This window comes from Delphinapterus leucas, chromosome 5 (assembly GCF_059928025.1).
Source record: "Delphinapterus leucas isolate spDelLeu-1000000601 "Yukka" chromosome 5, BTC_Dleu_Yukka2, whole genome shotgun sequence".
Classification (NCBI taxonomy): Eukaryota; Metazoa; Chordata; class Mammalia; order Artiodactyla; family Monodontidae; genus Delphinapterus; species Delphinapterus leucas.
In genome coordinates this window covers 61,086,558-61,107,660 of record NC_143133.1, presented here as the reverse complement: position 1 = coordinate 61,107,660, position 21,103 = coordinate 61,086,558, and the positions used below count along the sequence as shown (strand labels likewise).

Below are 21,103 nucleotides of genomic sequence, written 5' to 3'. Positions count from 1 at the left end.
AATATAAGACCTGAATCCATAAAACTCCTAGAAGAGAACATAGACAGAAGACTCTTTTGATATAAATTGTAGCAATATTTTTTGAATCCGTCTCCCAAGGCAAAAGAAACAAAAAGAAAAATAAACAAATGGGATCTAATTAAACTTAAAAGCTGTGCACAGCAAAGGAAACCATCAACAAAACAAAAAGACAACCTACAGAATATGAGAAAATATTTGCAAATATATCTGTTAAGAGGTTAATATCCAAAATATATAAAGAGCCCATACGAGTCAGTAGCAAAAACCCCCCAAATGACCCAATTAATAAATGGGCAGAGGATCTGAATAGACATTTTTTCCAAAGAAGACATGTAGGTGGCCAACAGGTACATGAAAATATACTCAACATCACTAATCGTCAGGGAAATGCAAATCAAAACCACAATGAGATATCACCTCACACCTCTCAAAATGGCTATCATCAAAATGTCTATAAGTAACAAATGTTTGCAAGGATGTGGAAAAAAGAGAACCCTAGTACACTGTTGGTGGGAATGTAAATTGGTGCAGCCACTATGGAAAACAGTATGGAGGTTCCTCAAAAAACTAAAAATAGAGCTACTATATGATCCAGCAATTCCACTCCTGGGTATATAGCCAGAAAAGAGGAAAACTGTAATTTGAAAAGATACATGCACCCCAAAGTTCATAGCAGCATTACTTACAATTGCCAAGATATGGAAGCAACCTAAGTGTCCATCAACAGATGAATGGATAAAGAAGATGTGATATGTATATACAGTGTATGTACAGTGAAATACTAGTCAACCATAAAAAAGAATGAAATTCTGCCAATTGCAACAATGGGATGGACCTAGCGAGTGTTATGCTCGTGAAATAAGTCAGAAAAATACAAGTACTCTGTTATATCCACATATAGTCACTTATATGTGGAATTTAAGAAGTAAAGCAAACGAATATATATAACAAAAGAGAAACAGACTCGCAGGCATAGAGAACAAATTAGTGGTTACCAGAGGGAGGGAGAGGGAAGTGGCAGAGGCAAGATAGGGGTAGGGGACTAAGAGATACAAACTACTGTGTATAAAATAAATAAGCAACAAGGATATATTATACAGTACAAGGAAATGTAGCCATTATTTTGTAATAACTTTAAATGGAGTATAACCTATAAAAATATTGAATCACTGTGTTGTACACCTGAAACTAATATAATATTATAAATCAACTATACTTCAATATATAAATACATACCCTTTCATCATTTCTTCATTATCCATATTATCCATCCTTCAAGATCCAGCTCAAATGCCCCTTCCTCCAAGATGGTAATTAGATGAATATAGTTCTCACTGATCTTTTGTGATTATTTGCTTAAAGATCTATAATACTGCATACTAATCTGACTTGTAGAATAGTAACCTGGCTCTGCCTTATGTTCTTTAGGGTTTACCATATATTTTAGATCTTTATATCTCTTGGTACCTCTAGCATGGTGTATGATGTGGAACATATTTTCAATATCTTGTTAACTTAGGTGGAACAGGATAGGGGTGCATTCTGAACCTGAGTGACTGGGATTGTTGCTGCTTGGATAGATGTATCCAAATATGGAAGGCACAAAAAAAGTGATTTCTGCTTATAGATTAGGAACCACTAGGAGATATCAAAGCCCTGGTGAGATCTTAGACAGCTGATGGTCTCCTGCATGCTTCTGTTGCTGTTTTGTTTTGTTTTGTTTTGTTTTGTTTTTAGGAGAGCCACAGCAAAAAATGAATCGTGGATTTGGGGGTAAGCATCCTCTCGCTACCACCCTTGTTCTCTCAGGGGTTGAGTCAAAGCATATCCCTGTGTCACAGCTCTGGAGGTCTGTGCCTTTGGGCATTGGTCTTTTGGACTGAGAGGAGTAAGCAGAATGGGTGAGGATAGGAAGAATTATGTAGAGCTAGAAGAGAGATTGCAATATATCTGGAAACAGTCTTTTTAAATTTCACCTGGGAAAATGAAGGGAGGCTTACCCTGAAAATGACTAATTATCAACTTGCATGTGCCCGTTAGTACATCACAAATGGTAAGATTGGAGTCGGGTTTTTGTTGGTGGTGGTGGTGGTGGTGGTGGTTCCTTCTCGCTAATTAAAAAAAAGTTATCTTGATGAAGATATAAAAAGACTAGGAGACTTCAAGCTGTTTTGACTTGTGAATGTCCAAATATGTAATCAAAGGAACACCCCATGTACATCAAGAAAGAATACATCTGATGGAGTTAGGAATTCAGATTTGGCATGGTTTTAATGTCTGGTCAACCATTCAAGTCGAAATTGCCAGAAGGGAAAACTAAGATTATTTTCACTGCTTTTAGAGGAATAAAGCTAAGAAAGCAACAAAGGGACCTGTGATTATGTTGGCTTACTGGAGCAGATGGGACCTGTGTGCTCCACCTGAAATTCTGAAATGTTAAGAGCTTTATTTCTAGTAACATGCAGGGAAGATAAAGTGAAGTGTAAAAAGAAGATAAAAGTGAAGGCATTGGTAGCCACAAGATTGTAGTTGATAGGAAGAATGTCAGCAGGGAATTGGTGCTTTTCCTAATGTAAATATAAATCCTCCAAGTAACTGAAGCAACCAAAAATAAATAAATAGATAGATAGATAGATAAATAAATAAATAAATGGATAAATAAGTAAGTGAACCAGAAGTGCTGGATTTTATTTTAGGTACCTGTAAATTTTAAAGCAATAGTCCTCTACCCTGTCTTTTCCAGTGCCCCCTTTGTATAATAGATATTTTGTTTGGTCCCTTTACTCTCCTGAGATACTCTATTATGCCCATTAAAAAAATGTTATAACCTAATTATAGAAATAAGTAAAAAGAAAATATGTGTTATAATACATAAATGCTCAGACATTCCTATATAGTCGAAGATAATGAAAATATATTCTTAAATTTATAAATGGAATTATCATGGATGTGACAGCTACAAATGCAGACTGATACAAGCATGTCAGTTTGTGACTCATGTATCATTAGCAGAATTGCCATCATTGGTGAAATGGCATCTTAGTCTGTTCAGCCTGCTATAACAGAACTCCACAACAGAAATTTACTTCTCACAGTTCTGGAGGCTGGGAAGTCCAAGATCAAGGCACCAGCAGACTTGGTGTTTGGTGAGGGCCTGCTTCCTGGATCACAGATGTCCGTGTTTTCACTGAGTCCTCACATGATAGAAGGGAGCTCGTGGGATCTCTTTTATAAGAGCACTAAACCCATTCAGGAGGGCTCTGCCTTCATGATTTAATCACCTTGCAAAGGGCCCACCTCATAATACCATCACATTGGGGATTAGTTTCAACATATGAACTGGGGAGGGGGCAAACATTCAGACCACAGCAAATGGTAAACAACTCTTAGAAAAGTTCTGACAGACAAAGCACAATCTTTTTTTTTTTTTTTTTGCTCATACAGTAGTTACAGTCATGGGGAAAAAAAATACCACAATAAAACCATATAAAATATTTTGAGAATTTATATGTAAAGCTGAGTTAGATTCTAAGCTGTTAGTTTATAAGTAGGTTTTCCTTTTAAATGAATGCCTGTGGGACATTTGAAACTTGTACTAGATGGAGAACAAGTCTTTCTCTGTTTCACTCTTTGAAAGATGTCAGGCAATCATCAGGACAAGCTGAAACCCACCTTAGGAGAGGGTATCTCTTTCACCATACTTATAAAGTACACTGTTATTTTAATGCTTCACCTTAAAAATGAACCTGTGCCCTGCCGATGTAGTCCCATGCCCCTTAGGTTCTTCATATGCTGAAAAAAATTAACTGCCCACGGGGCCTCATTTAAGTGGGCTTCCTCACTGAGAGGTTCAAGTTTGTGAAGCAGTTACTTTCTACACAGCAATATCATAACAAAATGTTTTCTTCCTTCTCTTCATAGCTACTATGAAATGGAAGATCAGTTCAGTTTTAATCAGAGTCTTTCTAGCTCTTCTCTTGATTGACACAAGTGCTGTCACCCTCTGAGTATGTGGATAGGACAGAGAAAGACTTGCATGGCTCTAGGCTTGGCACTAAAAATAATTATTAAGGAAGTCATAATTGTCTCTGGAAATCCTGTGTCATTACTGCCAGAAGTTTAAGGACAACACCTGTTATTTCAGGTGGAAATGAATAGTTCTCTATCTAATAAGGTAGGCCAGGTTTAATTCTGTGGACAAGATTTTAAACTATTGAGAACATGATTTACCTAGCAAAAGAACCACGTCCAGACCTGTTGTTAAATAACTACACTGAATTTTCAGCAATTTTAATGCTATAGATAGTGTGCAAATTAGTTATTTCTAATAATGCCCTAATGCCAGCTGACTTACATAGCATAAAATCTATCATGACAGATGGTTGTAAATGTAACTATTAATAAAAACTTGTTTATTTGTAGGAATTTATATTCCAACAACGTTTGATGACTCAGTCCATTTTTCCTGCCTCTTACCTCTTTCTTTTAGAATTGTATCATTTGACAGTCTAACGATTTAAAATATTTATCTTTTCAACCCATTTTTCAGCTCTGTTTTTTACAGCTTTTTAAAAAAATTTTTATTTATTTATTTATTTATTTATGGCTGTGTTGGGTCTTCGTTTCTGTGCGAAGGCTTTCTCTAGCTGTGGCAAGCGGGGGCCACTCTTCATCACGGTGTGCGGGCCTCTCACTATCACGGCCTCTCCTGTTGCAGAGCACAGGCTCCAGTGGCGCAGGCTCAGTAATTGTGGCTCACGGGCCCAGTTGCTCCGCGGCATGTGGGATCTTCCCAAACCAGGGCTCGAACCCGTGTCCCCTGCAGTGGCAGGCAGATTCTCAACCACTGCGCCACGAGGGAAGCTCTCAGCTCTGTTTTTAAGCAGGAACTTGGATCTTCAGGATTTTCATTCTCCTGAAGTATTTCATACTATGAGACTGATGTGAAAAATATACTTGGCTAATTTTTTGCACATCTATATTTATCTCTCTGTCTGCTGTGATATATTTCAGTATAACTAAGAGCACTTCAGAACTATCACTATTGTATCTACTTGTAATGGTGACCCTCTTTAATATAAATGTTCTGATATTTGGAAGTCTCATTACAAATTTAATCTTGTAATAAAGGAGAGTACGCTTTTATTTCAATCCAGATAGTTTTGCAGTTAAGAGTATCATTCCCACTGCCAATCCAACTGCAGTATCATCAGTTTCTTTACATATAGGATGTTGAAACTATCTTATTTCCTTACCATCTTCTCACTAAGGATAGGAAAGCAAAGGAGAAAGTGTGAACTGAATTGTTTTTCACTTTGCTTATATTACCTTATTTAGTCCTCAGAAATATCTTGGTGAGTTGATACTTTTTCCCCAAAATTACATGTGTGAAAATCATCATGGGGAGGTTTACATATTTGTCCAAAATAAAACCGAGTGTAGTAGTTATGATTTGGGGCTGTAAAGTCAGATACATTTGAGAGTCAAATCTTTGTTCCTTACCAGCTATTTGGCTTTAGGCAAGTAGTTGAACTTCTCTGGGAGACCAGTATTAAGGAGAATGTGATATATTTGGTCTTTTTTACTTGTGATTTTATTACAAATTAAAATAGCATGGGTCATATACAAGTGTGATGCTACTGACATACGCTTTGTTGTTTGTCATTAGCATTAATTACTACTTTAACCAAAAACGAAAAGCCAAGTACTATTCGTTTCATGTGTAGGAGAGTATGAAAGAGCTGAACTCACTTATAAAGGCTATGGTACGAGGAAAGCTACATCAACATCTTCATGTTAGAGCTTATGTTCTTGCTATTTCAATTATGCTATTTTCAGTATACTGTGAAAAAGCTTGAATTTCGTTTTTTCTCAGCATATGCTACTGTCATAACATTTTATTAACTGATTGGCATATTTTGATCAGCAAAACAATTTCCTATGAAACTTTGATTGTAATTTTAAAAGCCTGTGATTTTTTTGTTAATTCTATGCTAAGAACTTGTGATGTATTTTAAAAGATGCTTACATAAAACAGATGTATATGAATGAGCATTTATCAAGGAGAAATCTTTTTTTCTGAACTTTTGAATTTTATTTTATTTATTATTTTATGCAGCAGCTTCTTATTAGTCCTCCATTTTATACACATCAGTGTATACATGTCAACCCCAATCTCCCAATGCATCACACCGCCATCGTCACCCCACCACTGCTTTCCCCCCTTGGTGTCCATACATTTGTTCTCTACATCTGTGTCTGAATTTCTGCCCTGCAAACCAGTTCATCTGTACCATTTTTCTAGGTTCCACATATATGCGTTAATATACGATATTTGTTTTTCTCTTTCTGACTTACTTCACTCTGTATGATAGCCTCTAGATCCATCCATGTCTCAAAAAATGACCCAATTTCGTTCCTTTTTATGGCTGAGTAATATTCCATTGTATATATGTACCACATCTTCTTTATCCATTCATCTGTCAATGGGCACTTAGGTGGCTTCCATGACCTGGCTATTGTAAACAGCGCTGCAGTGAACATTGGGGTGCATGTGCCTTTTTGAATTATGGTTTTCTCTGTGTACATGCCGAGTAGTGTGATTGCTGGATCATATGGTAGTTCTATTTTTAGTTTTTTAAGGAACCTCCATACTGTTCTCCATAGTGGCTGTATCAATGTACATTCCCACCAACAGTGCAAGAGGGTTCCCTTTACTCCACACCCTCTCCAGCATTTGTTGTTTGTACATTTTCTGATGATGGCCATTCTGACCAGTGTGAGGTGATACCTCATTGTAGTTTTGATTTGCATTTCTCTAATGATTAGTGATGTTGAGCAGCTTTTCATGTGCTTCTTGGCCATCTGTATGTCTTCTTTGGAGAAATGTCTATTTAGGTCTTCTGCCCATTTTGGGATTGGGTTGTTTGTTTTCTTAATATTGAGGTGCATGAGCTGTTTACATATTTTGGAGATTAATCCTTTGTCCATTGATTCATTTGCAAATATTTTCTCCCATTCTGAGGGTTGTCTTTTCGTCTTGTTTATGGTTTCCTTTGCTGTGCAAAAGCTTTGAAGTTTCATTAGGTTCCATTTGTTTATTTTTGGTTTTATTTCCATTACTCTAGGAGGTGGATCAAAAAAGATCTTGCTGTGATTTATGTCAAAGAGTGTTCTTCCTATGTTTTCCTCTATGAGTTTTATAGTGTCCGGTCATACATTTAGATCTCTAATCCATTTTGATTTTATTTTTGTGTATGGTGTTAGGGAGTGTTCTAGTTTCATTCTTTTACATGTAGCTGTCCAGTTTTCCCAACACCACTTATTGAACAGGTGTCTTTTCTCCACTGAATATTCTTGCCTCCTTTATCAAAGATAAGGTGACCATATGTGTGTGGGTTTATCTCTGGGCTTTCTATCCTGTTCCATTGATCTATATTTCTGTTTTTGTGCCAGTACCATACTTTCTTGATTACTGTAGCTTTGTAGTATAGTCTGAACTCAGGGAGTCTGATTCTTCCAGCTCCGCTTTTTTACCTCAAAACTGCTTTGGCTATTCGGGGTCTCTTGTGTCTCCATACAAATGTTAAGATTTTTTGTTCTAGTTCTGTAAAAAAGGCAGGCCACTGGTAATTTGGTAGGGATTGCATTGAATCTGTAGATTGCTTTGGGTAGTATAGTCATTTTCACAATACTGATTCTTCCAATACAAGAACATGGTATATCTCTCCATCTGTTGGTGTCATCTTTAATTTCTTTCATCAGTGTCTTATAGTTTTCTGCACACAGGTCTTGTGTCTCCCTAGGTAGGTTTATTCCTAGGTATTTTATTCTTTTTGCTGCAGTGGTAAATAGGAGTGTTTCCTTAATTTCTCTTTCAGATTTTTCATTATTAGTGTATAGGAATGCAAGAGATTTCTGTGCATTAATTTTGTATCCTGCTACTTTACCAAATTCATTGATTAGCTCTAGTAGTTTTCTGGTAGCATCTTTAGGATTCTCTATGTATAGTATCATGTCATCTGCAAACAGTGACAGCTTTAATTCTTCTTTTCCGATTTGCATTCCTTTTATTTCCTTCTCTTCTCTGATTGCTGTGGCTAAAACTTCCAAAACCATGTTGAATGAGAGTGGTGAGAGTGGGGAACCTTGTCTTGTTCCTGATCTTAGAGGAAATACTTTCAGTTTTTCATCATTGAGAATGTTGTTTGCTGTGGGTTTGTCATATATGGCCTTTATTATGTTGAGGGAGGTTCCCTCTATGCCCCCTTTCTGGAGAGTTTTTATTATAAATCAATGTTGAATTTTGTCAAAAGCTTCTTCTGCATCTATTGAGATGATCATATGGTTTTTCTTCTTCAATTTGTTAATATGGTGTATCACACTGATTGATTTGTATATATTGAAGAATCCTTGCATTCCTGGGATAAATCCCACTTGATCATGGTGTATGATCCTTTTAATGTGCTGCTGGAGTCTGTTTGCTAGTATTTTGTTGAGGATTTTTGCATTATATTCATCAGTGATATTGGTCTGTAATTTTCTTTTTTTGTACTATCTTTGTGTGGTTTTGGTGTCAGGGTGATGGTGGCCTCATAGAATGAGTTTGGGAGTGTTCCTTCCTCCGCAATTTTATGGAAGAGTTTGAGAAGGATGGGTATTAGCCCTTCTCTAAATGTTTGATAGAATTCACCTGTGAAGCCATCAGGTCCTGGACTTTTGTTTGTTGGAAGATTTTTAATCACAGTTTAAATTTCATTACCTGTGATTGATCTGTTCATATTTTCTATTTCTTCCTGGTTCAGTCTTGGAAGCTTATACCTTTCTAAGAATTTGTCCATTTCTTCCAGGTTGTCCATTTTATTGCCATAGAGTTGCTTGTAATAGTCTCTTAGGAGTATTTGTATTTCTGCGGTGTCTGTTGTAACTTCTCCTTTTTCATTTCTAATTTTATTGAGTCCTCTCCCTCTTTTTCTTGATGAGTGTGGCTCATGGTTTATCAATTTTGTTTATCTTCTCAAAGAACAAGCTTTTAGTTTTATTGATCTTTGCTATTCTTTTCTTTGTTTCTTTTTCATTTATTTCTGCTCTGATAGTTAGGATTTCTTTCCTTCTATTAACTGTGGGTTTTGTTTGTTCTTCTTTCTCTAGTTCCTTTAGGTGTAAGGTTAGATTGTTTATTTGACATTTTTCTTGTTTCTTGAGGTAGGCTTGTATAGCTGTAAACTTCCCTTCTAGTACTGCTTTTGCTGCATCCCATACATTTTGGATCATTGTGTTTCCATTGTCATTTGTCTCTAGCTATTTTTTGATTTCCTCTTTGATTTCTTCAGTGATCTCTTGGTTATTTAGTAACGTATTGTTTACCCTCCGTGTGTTTGTGTTTTTTATGTTTTTTTCCTTGTAATTCATTTCTAATCTCATAGTGTTGTGGTCAGAAAAGATGCTTGATATGATTTCAGTTTTCCTAAATTTACTGAGGCTTGGTTGGTGACCCAAGATGTGATCTGTCCTGGAGAATGTTCTCTGTGCACTTGAGAAGAAAGTGTGATCTGCTGTTTTACCTGGAATGTCCTATAAATATCTATTAAATCCACGTAGTCTGTTGTGTCGCTTAAAGCTTGTGTTTCCTTATTAATTTTCTGTGTGGATGATCTGTCCATTGGTGTAAGTAAGGTGTTAAAGTCTCCCACTATTATTGTGTTACTGTTGATTTCCTCTTTTACAGCTGTAAGCAGTTGCCTTATGTATTGAGGTGCTCCTATGTTGGGTGCATATATATTTATAATTGTTGTATCTTCTTCTTGGATTGATCCCATGATAATTATGTAGTGTCCTTCCTTGTCTCTTGTAACATTCTTTATTTTAAAGTCTATTTTGTCTGATATGAGTATTGCTACTCCAGCTTTCTTTTTATTTCCATTTGCATGGAATATCTTTTTCCATCCCCTTACTTTCAATCTGTATGTGTCCCTAGGTCTGAAGTGGGTCTCTTGTAGACAGCATATAGATGGGTGTTGTTCTTGTATCCATTCAGCAAGCCTGTGTCTTTTGTTTGGAGCATTTAATCCATTCACGTTTAAGTTAATTATCGATAAGTATGTTCCTATTACCATTTTCTTAATTGTTTTGGGTTTCTTTGTGTAGGTCCTTTTCTTCTCTTGTGTTCCCCACTTAGAGAAGTTCCTTTACCATTTGTTGTAGAGCTGGTTTGGTGGTGCTGAATTCTCTTAGCTTTTGCTTCTCTGTATAACTTTTGATTTCTCCATCGAATATGAATGAGATCTTTGCTGGGTAGAGTAATCTTGGTTGTAGGTTCTTCCCTTTCATCACTTTAAGTATATCATGCCACTCCCTTCTGGCTTGTAGAGTTTCTGCTGAGAAATCAGCTGTTAACCTTATGGGAGTTCCCTTGTATATTATTTGCCATTTTTTCCCTTGCTGCTTTCAATAATTTTTCTTTGTCTTTAATTTTTGCCAATTTGATTACTATGTATCTTGGCGTGTTTCTCCTTGGGTTTCTCCTGCCTTGGACTCTCAGCACTTCCTGGACTTGGGTGGCTATTTCCTTTCCCATGTTAGGGAAGTTTTTGACTATAATCTCTTCAAATATTTCTCAGGTCCTTTCTCTCTCCCTTGTCTTTCTGGGACCCCTATAATGCGAATGTTTTTGTGTTTAATGTTATCCCAGAGGTCTCTTAGGCTGTCTTCATTTCTTTTCATTCTTTCTTCTTTATTCTGTTCTGCAGCAGTGAATTCCACCATTCTGTCTTCCACGTCACTTATCCATTCTTCTGCCCTCAGTCATTCTGCTATTGAATCCTTTTAGTGTAGTTTTCATTTCAGTTATTGTATTGTTCATCTCTGTTCATTTGTTCTTTAATTCTTCTAGGTGTTTGTTAAACATTTCTTGCATCATCTCTATCTTTGCCTCCATTCTTTTTCCGAGGTCCTGGATCATCTTCACTATCATTATTCTGAATTCTTTTTCTGGAAAGTTGCCTATCTCCACTTCATTTAGCTGTTTTTCTGGGGTTTTATCTTATTCCTTCACCTGGTACGTAGCCTTCTGCCTTTTCATCTTGCCTGTCTTTCTGTAAATGTGGTTTTTTTCCACAGGCTGCAGGATTGTAGTTCTTCTTGCTTCTGCTGTCTGCCCTCTTGGATGAGGCTATCTAAGAGGCTTGTGCAAGTATCCTGATGGGAGGGACTGGTGGTGGGTAGAGCTGGGTGTTGCTCTGGTGGGCAGAGCTCAGTAAAACTTTAATCATCTTGCCTGCTGATGGGTGGGGCTGAGTCCCCTCCCTGTTCATTGTTTGGCCTGAGGCGACCCAACACTGAAGCCTCCCTGGGCTCTTTGGTGGAGCTAATGGCAGACTCTGGGAGGGCTCACACTGATGAGTACTTCCCAGAACTTCTGCTGCCTGTGTCCTTGTCCTCATGGTGAGACAGAGCCACCCCCTGCCTCTGCAGGAGACCCTCCAACACTAGCTGGTAGGTCTGGTTCAGTCTCCCCTGGGGTCACTGCTCCTTCCCCTGGGTCCCAATGCGCACACTACTTTGTGTGTGCCCTCCAAGAGTGCAGTCTCTGTTTCCTCCAGTCCTGTCGAATTCCTGCAATCAAATCCCACTAGCCTTTGAGTCTGATTCTCTAGGCATTCTTCCTCCTGCTGCCGGACCCCCAGGTTGGGAAGCCTGACGTGGGGCTTAGAACCTTCATTCCAGTGGGTGGACTTCTGTGGTATAAGTGTTCTCCAGTTTGTGAGTCACCTACCCAGCAGTTATGGGATTTGATTTTATTGTGATTGTGCTCCTTCTACCATCTCATTGTGGCTTCTCCTTTGTCTTTGGATGCGGGGTATCTTTTTTGGTGAGTTCCAGTGTCTTCCTGTCAATGACTGTTCAGCAGTTAGTTGTGATTCTGGTGTTCTCGCAAGAGGGAGTGAGATCACGTCCTTCTACCAAGGAGAAATCTTTAAGATGTCATCAACTTCTTGCTTGTTGGCCTATTATATGAACAGTTAATGTATAATATTGCTACATAATGTTTCTGATTGATATTTCCACTAATAGTTAAACATAGATTACTCAGTACTATTTGATAATGATTATCTTATATTCTCTGTTGAAGTTATTTTTTATAATTTCATGTAAGTTGACTGTATCAGCTATAAGTTATTCACTAATATTGATCACAAATTATGCTAGTCTTGTTGGGAGAAACAAAGGGTTTATTTCTGTTATTACTTGGTACTGGACAAGACTAATTTTACTGGTCCTTTTATAATTATTATTTGCATATTCAAATACACAGCTTTCCATAAGCAAACCAGAATGTTGTTTAAATTAAAAAGTAGAGTAATTCACTAATTTGTTGTACAAAAAGGTAGCTATATTTGTGAAATTATATTTAAAGGGTAGTACCTCTGAATTTTTTTTAAATTGTTGCATAACAAACAAATGTCCCTGCAAAGATTTATTTATACAGTAAATTTTATTACGTGCTTAATGCTGTTCTAGGTCTTAGGGTTTCCTGTATGTAGTGCTAGCACTATCTTGTGTACCATAAGATACAGTCATGCTTATTGTCTTGTACAGAGCTTTCTAAAAGGACGTTCTAAATTTTATAATTAAAAAAAGTTAAGATTTTTTTTGTAATTTGATTTGTTTCTGTTTGCAGAGCGCCCTCTTCACTACACGGAAAATGTGTTGGAACAGGTGCTTCGGTGGAGTTCATTAGCTGAACCTGGATCTGCTTATCTTGTGGTGAAGAGATTCTTAACCATTGACACAGTTAAACACTATAATGGTAGGTGCTGTTATTTCGCATTGCAACTATGATTGAAAATTCAAGTGGTTAAAGGATAATTATTATGGCACAAGTGTTTTCTGAAAATGTAAAAATGAGTAGCTAAATGAAAAATCTACTGCCATTATTGTTAGAAAGAAGAATATATAGACCAAGTGCCAGGGTCATATTTTCCTGGTGGGTCAGACTGTGGTAATGGTTAATTTGACCGTACCAAATTAAAGATTTAGCAGGAATGATTCATCTTTTTAAGGTTTTGGGTTTATTTTATTTATTTGCCATGCTTAAGTGTTTTCCTAATTTTTAGATAGATGGTGAATCATCTTGAATTATATTTACATTTGAAAGTTCTCTGAGCATTCAAGAATCGCAAGCTCTGAGATTGTGTGCTTGTTATAATTCTCACCTATTTTGCAGTAATATTGGAAAACAAATACAAAATAAATACTTTCAATAAGGATATTTGCCATCCAACTGGGAGAAGACATGTATACATGTAAGGTTAAATAAGAAGTTAGCTAGCACGGGGGATCCATATAAGACAGTCTCTGAACTTGTTTGAGGTATCAGAAAACTTTCATTTTGAAACTTAGATTCTTCTGTTATGTTGACATCATCTGACAGATTAGAAAAAGATTTCTTGCCACACCATCTATAAACCAACCCCGAAAGCAGAGGATTTAAGTTTTATAAGATAAAATTTACCACAACTTTTATAATTCGTATTGATAATAACCATTACTATTTATTAATCAGGTATTATAAAATGAGCTCTCTGCATACCAAAACTCATTTATACTTTTTAAAAAATTTCTCCAGGAGTTATATTATCATTTGAATTTTACAATTGAGAAAAGGGAAGCTCAGAGAAATTAAGTAACTTGCCTCCAGATCACACATTTATTAAGTACTAGATTTGAGAACAGATTGGTTTTACTTCTAATTATTAAGAAAAAAGAAAAAAGATGGGGAAGTGGGTACAGTTCTTAAATGCGGTAAAGCTACTTGGTATGATTGCAGACTCTCTAGCTAGTAGCCATAAGTCAGCAAGTTCTTAATTGTACCAGGCTAATCTGATATGTTTCTGATTTCATGATAATCTGGCTACTATAACAGACTACAATAGACTAGATGGCTCATAAACAACAGAAGTTTATTTCTCACAGTGTGGAGCCTAGAAGTCTGACATCAGGGTGCCAGCCTGGCCAAGTTCTGGTGAGAGGCCTCTTCCAGGTTGCAGACTGGAGACTTCTTGTATCCTCCCAGGGCGGAGAGCAGAGAGGGGAAGCGCACTCTCTGTGACTCTTAACAAGGGCACTAAGCCCATTCCTGAGGATTCCACCCTATGACCTCATCTAATCCTAATTACCTCATAAAGGCCCCACCTCCTAAAACCTGATACCATGTAGGTAGGTTTCAACATATGAATTGGGGAAACGTAAACATTCAGTCCATAACTCTGCCCTTTATATCTTACAATTACACAAAAGTATTTTTACAAAATGCAAGCAGTTTAACAGCTTCTATGTCATTCTGGTCTTACTAGCATCTAAATAAACACAACATGTGTTCTTTTTGCTATAGAAATTTAGCCTTTTAGACAACTTTATCTTGTTTAACTTCTTTCTTACTCCTACATATGATTTTGGCCACATCCTCTGTATACTGCTCAACGATTGCAATAGAAATTCTCTCTCATCATATGACTGCTACAGGCATCCCTGTCATAGAGCAGTGATTGTCAGGTGGGGGAGATTTTTGTCCCCCAGGGGGCATTTGGCAATGTCTGGAGATATTTCTGACGGTCACACTGGGTAGGGTGGTGCTTCTGGTATTTAGTGGTTAGAGACCAGAGATGCTGCTAAACATCCTACAATACACAGGAAGGCTCTTTACAACAAAGCATAATCTGGCTCAACATGTCAATGGTGTCATGTTGAGAATCTCTGATTTAGATAACCTTTGAAATCTGGCCTAACTCTTAAATTCTGTTATTCTTTCATTTTAACATTGAGATAAAGGAAACGTATTGAGTTTATGAACAAACTCCTGCCTGCATTATGAAATGTATTATAGGTTCCCATGGCTTCTTTTCTTTTAGAAAATAAGTCATCTTTTCAGGTAAATTTTATTTTTGGTGAGAATTTTCCTTTTTCTAATATCCCTCAAAAATGTCTCTTAATTCTCCATGTTGCAAAAACTTAGCTCTTGTTTGAATGCTAGTGGACTGGCTATGTGAATAAAACCAGACAAGAATAAGATCTTAAAAGGCTATAATATAAAGGAAGGTTTTGTGCAGGTGGCCTGAGGGATAACCCAAAGCAAGGATACCATTAAGTGCTGTATTAGCAATGTTAGATTGAGTGGGTTTAGAGCAATCACATCTGAGTAAAATCTTTGTTGTTTAAGGGCAACAAGAAATGGTCGAGTGACAAACTATAAATTGCTCTACCCACAAACTAGGTAGGAAGATTGGGCATTTAATTGGGCATTAAAATGATGCCTCACCTATTGTATGTGTCCTCTTTTAGGGGTTATGAGTGTGTCCTGTTTTGAAAGCATCAGGCTTCTGTAAGGTCTAGACAAAGCACCTTGCATAAATACTGGGGAACCCAAGCAGTGGAAAGCAAGCTTACATGACAGTTTCTGAGATTTGGATGAAATATTCTCTAGAGTAAAATGTCAGTAAACTCTTATGCTACTCTCATATCTCCTGCATTCCTCTGACAGGGTGGGAGCTATGAAACTTATCACTACCCCTGCACTCTACCCTCCTCAGCTGGCCAAGCCAATATGCAACTTGTTATTATGATATCAATAGTTCTTTCTACCAGGAAATTATGTCCCTCTGAATGAAAAAAAAAAAGTCAGGTTTTAGAGTAACCCTCAGGAAATACATTAATTAGACCATTTCATATTAGTAGTTATGTACTTTTGGTCAGAAACAGGAGTACCTATGAAGTAAATATTTAACTTTCTTTTTCAGTTTTCTAGCCAATAAAATTTTTATAAATGTTTTTAATTAGAGCTTGATTTATATTCAGATTGTCAAAGTAAAATCTTTTTCATTATGGTTGGTTCTGCATCTGTGTGCATTTAGGATTGTCATTTTAAAGAAGGTTTGGCCTATTGTTTGTTTTTAAATCAACTTCTAAAGTCATGATTTTTTCTTATAGTCATGTCTTACAGTAACCTGGGGATTCTAAGTACTTCTTATGGGGTACCCTGTGTGATAGATTTTAGGTTGGTTAGGTAGTCAGTCTACTTTGTCTTTGTCTTGGCAAATGTCTCCTAAATCAATCACACTGACCACCTACTCCAGAGTTATTGCTCCATTCATTACATGCTCTACTACTTAAAATTGGGATCTAAAAGGAAAATAGTGAAAGTAAATCAAATGTGATTTCTCTGTCAATTTGTTAGCAGAAAAACTGGAATCACCTCAGAAACACATGGCTCTTCACAGCAGAGAGGAAACAATGTTAAGGATTTCTTTTCCTTTCTTAAGATTTTCTTATTCTAACCTGGGGGCCAAGTGGAAATTAGCAGTTTGAAACAAGGCTGGTTGGTTACAACCATACTTTTCTCTCAGTAATGAATAGCTATTGTGTGAATATTTTCTTAAAACATAAAGTAGCACCGACACATCCGTCACACCTGTCTCATCATACCTGACACCTTTTGCCACAAACCTTAGTGTCTGTCTACCTATCCCTATCTCTTCCTGTCTCTCCTTTATCTATACACACACACACACACACACACACACACACACACACACGACTTGCATTTCATTAATTGCATGATGGTATTTCTGATTTTATGCAACAAATTATAGACATATACTTTTGTTTGATACCACCTTCTTGCTTAATGAAAAATTTTATCAAATAATAAGTTTAGGGGTTTGGGGTTGTTTAGGGGTTTTAATTTTCTCAATTTGTTCATTTTATCTCAATAGTTTAAAATATAGATATCACAAGAAGGAATAGACTTTAGAGTCAAACAACACTTAATTTCTGCTCATTCATTTAAGGTAATGAGGAAGCATACTTTACTTTTATACAAGTATGTAAGAGTAAATGAATTTTCTGTTGCCTCTACTTAAAAATCAATTCTGTGTTTTGCAAAAGCAGCATTGTATTTCTGAGAAGCATTTTGGGCTATTGTCCTTATTGTAATGAGGAGGTAACTAACCTGAAAAGAAAAATAATAGTCTGAATTTCTTTTCTACCCCATGGATTATGGCAGAGACATTGAGATAGGGAGAATGAAACTTCATTTAAATTGCCATTTAGACTTTGTCAGAGCTAATCATATTAGACCATCTTATATTATCATTATCTCATATTAAGTTTCAACATCTCTATCACAAGTTAGCCATAAATTTATAGCTTCTATAAGGTTCCAGAATAAATAATTTTTTGTTGCAGAAGTCTTATTTTAAGCACTAAAGTTCTTTAATATTACCCCAATAGAATGTGATACAACAGAATCAAGTTTTCATGATCTCAGTGGGGAAGAACTACTTTTAAGATAGAAGATGTAACTCAAATGAAAATGCGTGTGGGTTTCTAAATTTAGATTGCCACATATGACAGATGCTTTGGAATTAAATTTACATTAGAATAGAATAGTTCAAAATGCAACTGCTTCCAGCAAATTCAGACCTGGAAAGCTGAGCCATCCCCTATCAACTGACTTAAGAAAATAAAGGAAAATTCCAGCAAAAATAGTATGAGTTCATAAATCATAGTCTAGCTGAAATAATTTATATTCCACTCCCATCATATCTTTTTAAATCCAAAGATGTGTAAAAGTTGAAAGTAAGATCCAGTCCACTTCAGGTGGAAGTATTTTCTTGGAAATTGATGATAGAATAGAAAAGTAGTGTTCTACTTTCTACAATTTGCTGCATTGTCAGTAAAATGGCGTGGAATCTCTGGTACTTTTCTAGTCAATCCTCCAGTAGTAAGTATATTTACAATTTTACTGCTTAAGGATAATCTAATTACAAAAGGATATTATCAGGCTGCTAGTTCTATTAAGCATTACTTCTTCAATAAATACAAGTAACAAAGGAAAATATACTACTCAGTCGTAGAACTAAATTTTATTAAATACATCTTGAGCGAATGTCATGCAGTGAATGAACTATATCAAATTCTGCTTCCTCCAAATTATAAAGAATATATGTGTTCTATATAATCAATATCAAACAAAGGAAAATATGGATAATTTTTAATTTGGAATTTAATTTAATTTAACTTGGAAGAAATTTCTAGATTTCAGGCTGCAAATATTGCCAAATATCACTTGGTTGTGGCACATTCTCTCATGAAAACTGCTTGTCTCCTTCAGCACTTAGAGTACATGCGCCGGGGTGGAACTTGGTTTTTCAGATAATGTACAGGCCTGAGAAAATAGTCTTTGCCAGCAAAAGAGGAAGGGAGACACATAGAGACCACGGAAAATAGACCCAGTTGTTTTATATTCCCTTTTCATTGCTCAGATCATATATAAGAGATAAATTGTTCATAGTTACTATGCATTTACTGGGCGCCAGATGCTGAGCTGATGGCTTTGCATACACCATGTCATTTAATCTTCCTAGCAGTCTTAAGGGGTTTTTCACTAGTACTCTCTAAGCCTTTTATAAATGGAGAAACTTGGACATGGAGACGTTACGTAACTCCCTCAAGGTGACCTGCTGGTAAGTGGAGAAGCAGATTTTAGTTTTTAAAACTCTTGTAAATTCAGTCTATAAATCACCAGGCCTTTGGAAGGGTAATTTTTTCCATACTGTTTACTACAGACTCTGCAGTACAGAAAAAAATGATGTTTGTCCTCCATTAGATAAATAAGCAATTACATTCTGCTTGCTATGTGCTAAGCACTCTTCTAAATACTTTACATACCAGATCTACTGGGTGATCACTGTATAAATCCCCATTTAGTAGGTGAGGAAACTGAGATTTAGAGGTTACTACCTGGGATCCAGTGGAGGATGTGGTCGTCATCCAAGCCCAGGTAGTCTAGCTCCAGAGCAAACTCTTAGTCACTGTGCTATGTTAGTTCTCACATAGGTTGGGGAGGAAAATTTAAAGCCCACAATTTTTTAAAAAGCAAACATGAAATTATTATTTTTTCAAGATCAGATGAGATTGGGTGCATTCAGGGTGGTATGGCCATAGACTGAAATTATTATTTTTAAGAGCAAAATTATGAGACAAACATGACTTTTCATGTATTCAATGCCTAACCTTTATCTTAGACTTTTAAAGACATGAATAACAAGTATGGACTGGAGTAGTTAGAAAAAATCTTCAAGGATGAGTTGGGTCCAGAAGTGGGGGTAGAATTTGTATAGAACCAAGGAGAATGGAATTTCCCTTAGGTTCACTCAGATGATCAACTTCAGTCATGCCACAGAGACACAGATTGGTTTTCCAAACAGTGTATTATGATCAACTGACTTATAAATAAATATTATATTTTAACTTAATAGCTTATGAAGATGAGTAGGAGGAGTCTAGTTTATTTATTTAGTCCTTGAAAAGTCAGGGAAAGAAGTTTAGGCTTTTAATGTTACATAAGTAAGACTTCAAATAGTAAAAAAAAAAAAATAGAGTTTTGGAAAGGGTATTAACATGATAAAACAGTATTTGCATAGCACAAATCTGGAATTATATGGAGCCATTAGAAAAGCAGGACATGGAATTATAGAATCCTGGCATCTAGGTATTAGGTAGAAAAGGCAGGGGTTAGGGAGATGATATTGGAAAAGAAGTGGAATTGAACCCCAGAGAGAAACTTTGAGAGAGCAATGGCTGAACTGCTAGATGACTGGGCATGAAGGATAAAGGAGGAATATGTATTCTAGAAATACCATTCCTAGTTTATGTTCCCCCACCCGCTTCTCTCTCTTTGTGTCTCTCCCTATCTCTGTCTGTCTCTGTCTCTCCTTCCCAAGACCCTCCAAGCTCCTCCACAGATCAGTTATTTTATTGGGATTAGGGGCCACTAGTTAGGAATTACTGTTTTTGTCTAAGAACTTGAGGTTTTTCAAATGATTTGGAAAACTGTTTTTTTTCTTTGGGTGGGGAGATCAGTTTCATAGTCTCAGTAATATGACGTCTGTTCTGTTTAAATAAATAAATTGACCATTCTGCGTGGTTTCATACATGTACTTTTTTAAGGGCTTTTCTAATTAATAACAAAATTACAGCACAATATAACTAAGAATACCAATCTGTTATCTTACCCAGTGTTAACTCTAAAGAACCTTCACTGAACTCAACTGAGCCTTCCTTCCTTGTCTGAGCAAACACCTGGAGGGGGAAAGGGGTTTATGATTCTCTAATGATAACAGTGTCTCTAGATCTTAAACTTTCTCCCCAGGATGAGGTAGAGGGAGTGAAAATATAAGTGTGAAGTACTCCACAGTTGAGCGACCTGGCAGTACTGGAAAAGCTTGGAAAAGCGAATTATTGGAAGCCATTTAATTCATATCCTTCGTTGTGTTACACACTTAGTCATGCACAATGTCCCCAAAGTACATAACTTCATCTTGGCCCTTAAGCGATGGGTGTTTTTTCTACTTATTTTAACATTGTGTGAGCTTTTAGAAATTCTTCTAAGTTCTCAGTATTTATCATGGAACTTAGTATTTCAAGGTTCTTTTTGGTCTTTCCTTCTCCTTAACATATATTCCTCTCAAAGCCTCCTCCCGAGTCCCTTAATAATGTGTACAACAAGATTTAGCTAAGATAATTACATACGATTTTTAAAAATACATTTTAATAAAAATGCAACCAAAGGTGTCAACAATATTTTTTTTTCCTAAACCTGTTTTCTATTTGGCCTATGTGTGGTTTACTTTAACACTGGACATACGATTATTTCTTATTGGTAAAATTAGAAAGCTTTATTAAGTTGAACAAAAATCTTAAAAAAGTATAATCAGAAGGCGTGAATGGAATTGGTTTGGCTTGAGCAATATATAATATCTTTATCTCACAACTTGATTATAATTTAATGCTCTTAAAATACTTTACCTATTTCTAAATCAATAGTATTATAAATGCCTTTCTCCACTTTTCTGTTCTAAATCAGCTGAATCACTAAGCCCACCCAATGTTTTCTAAATTGCTTACTGTATTTCTCCTATCAGGATATATAAGCACTGTTTGTTAGTCCATGTTCACTCTGTCTCTTACACTGCACTGCAAGTCCAGAAATCATCTCTTTTGAGGTTATTGTATTACTGGACTC

General features: G+C 36.3%; 1 protein-coding gene across 14 annotated transcripts in view; it reads left to right on the top strand.

The window, feature by feature from the left end:
* ARAP2 (ArfGAP with RhoGAP domain, ankyrin repeat and PH domain 2) overlaps positions 1-21,103 on the top strand; it is a 196,600-nt gene that overhangs the window by 138,217 nt on the left and 37,280 nt on the right. For all 14 annotated transcript variants that reach the window (XM_089911758.1, XM_089911751.1, XM_089911748.1 and 11 more), the window contains one exon: positions 12,701-12,829. In XM_089911758.1, the coding sequence (XP_089767884.1) occupies positions 12,701-12,829 (129 nt within the window). The remainder of the gene's footprint in view (positions 1-12,700; positions 12,830-21,103) is intronic.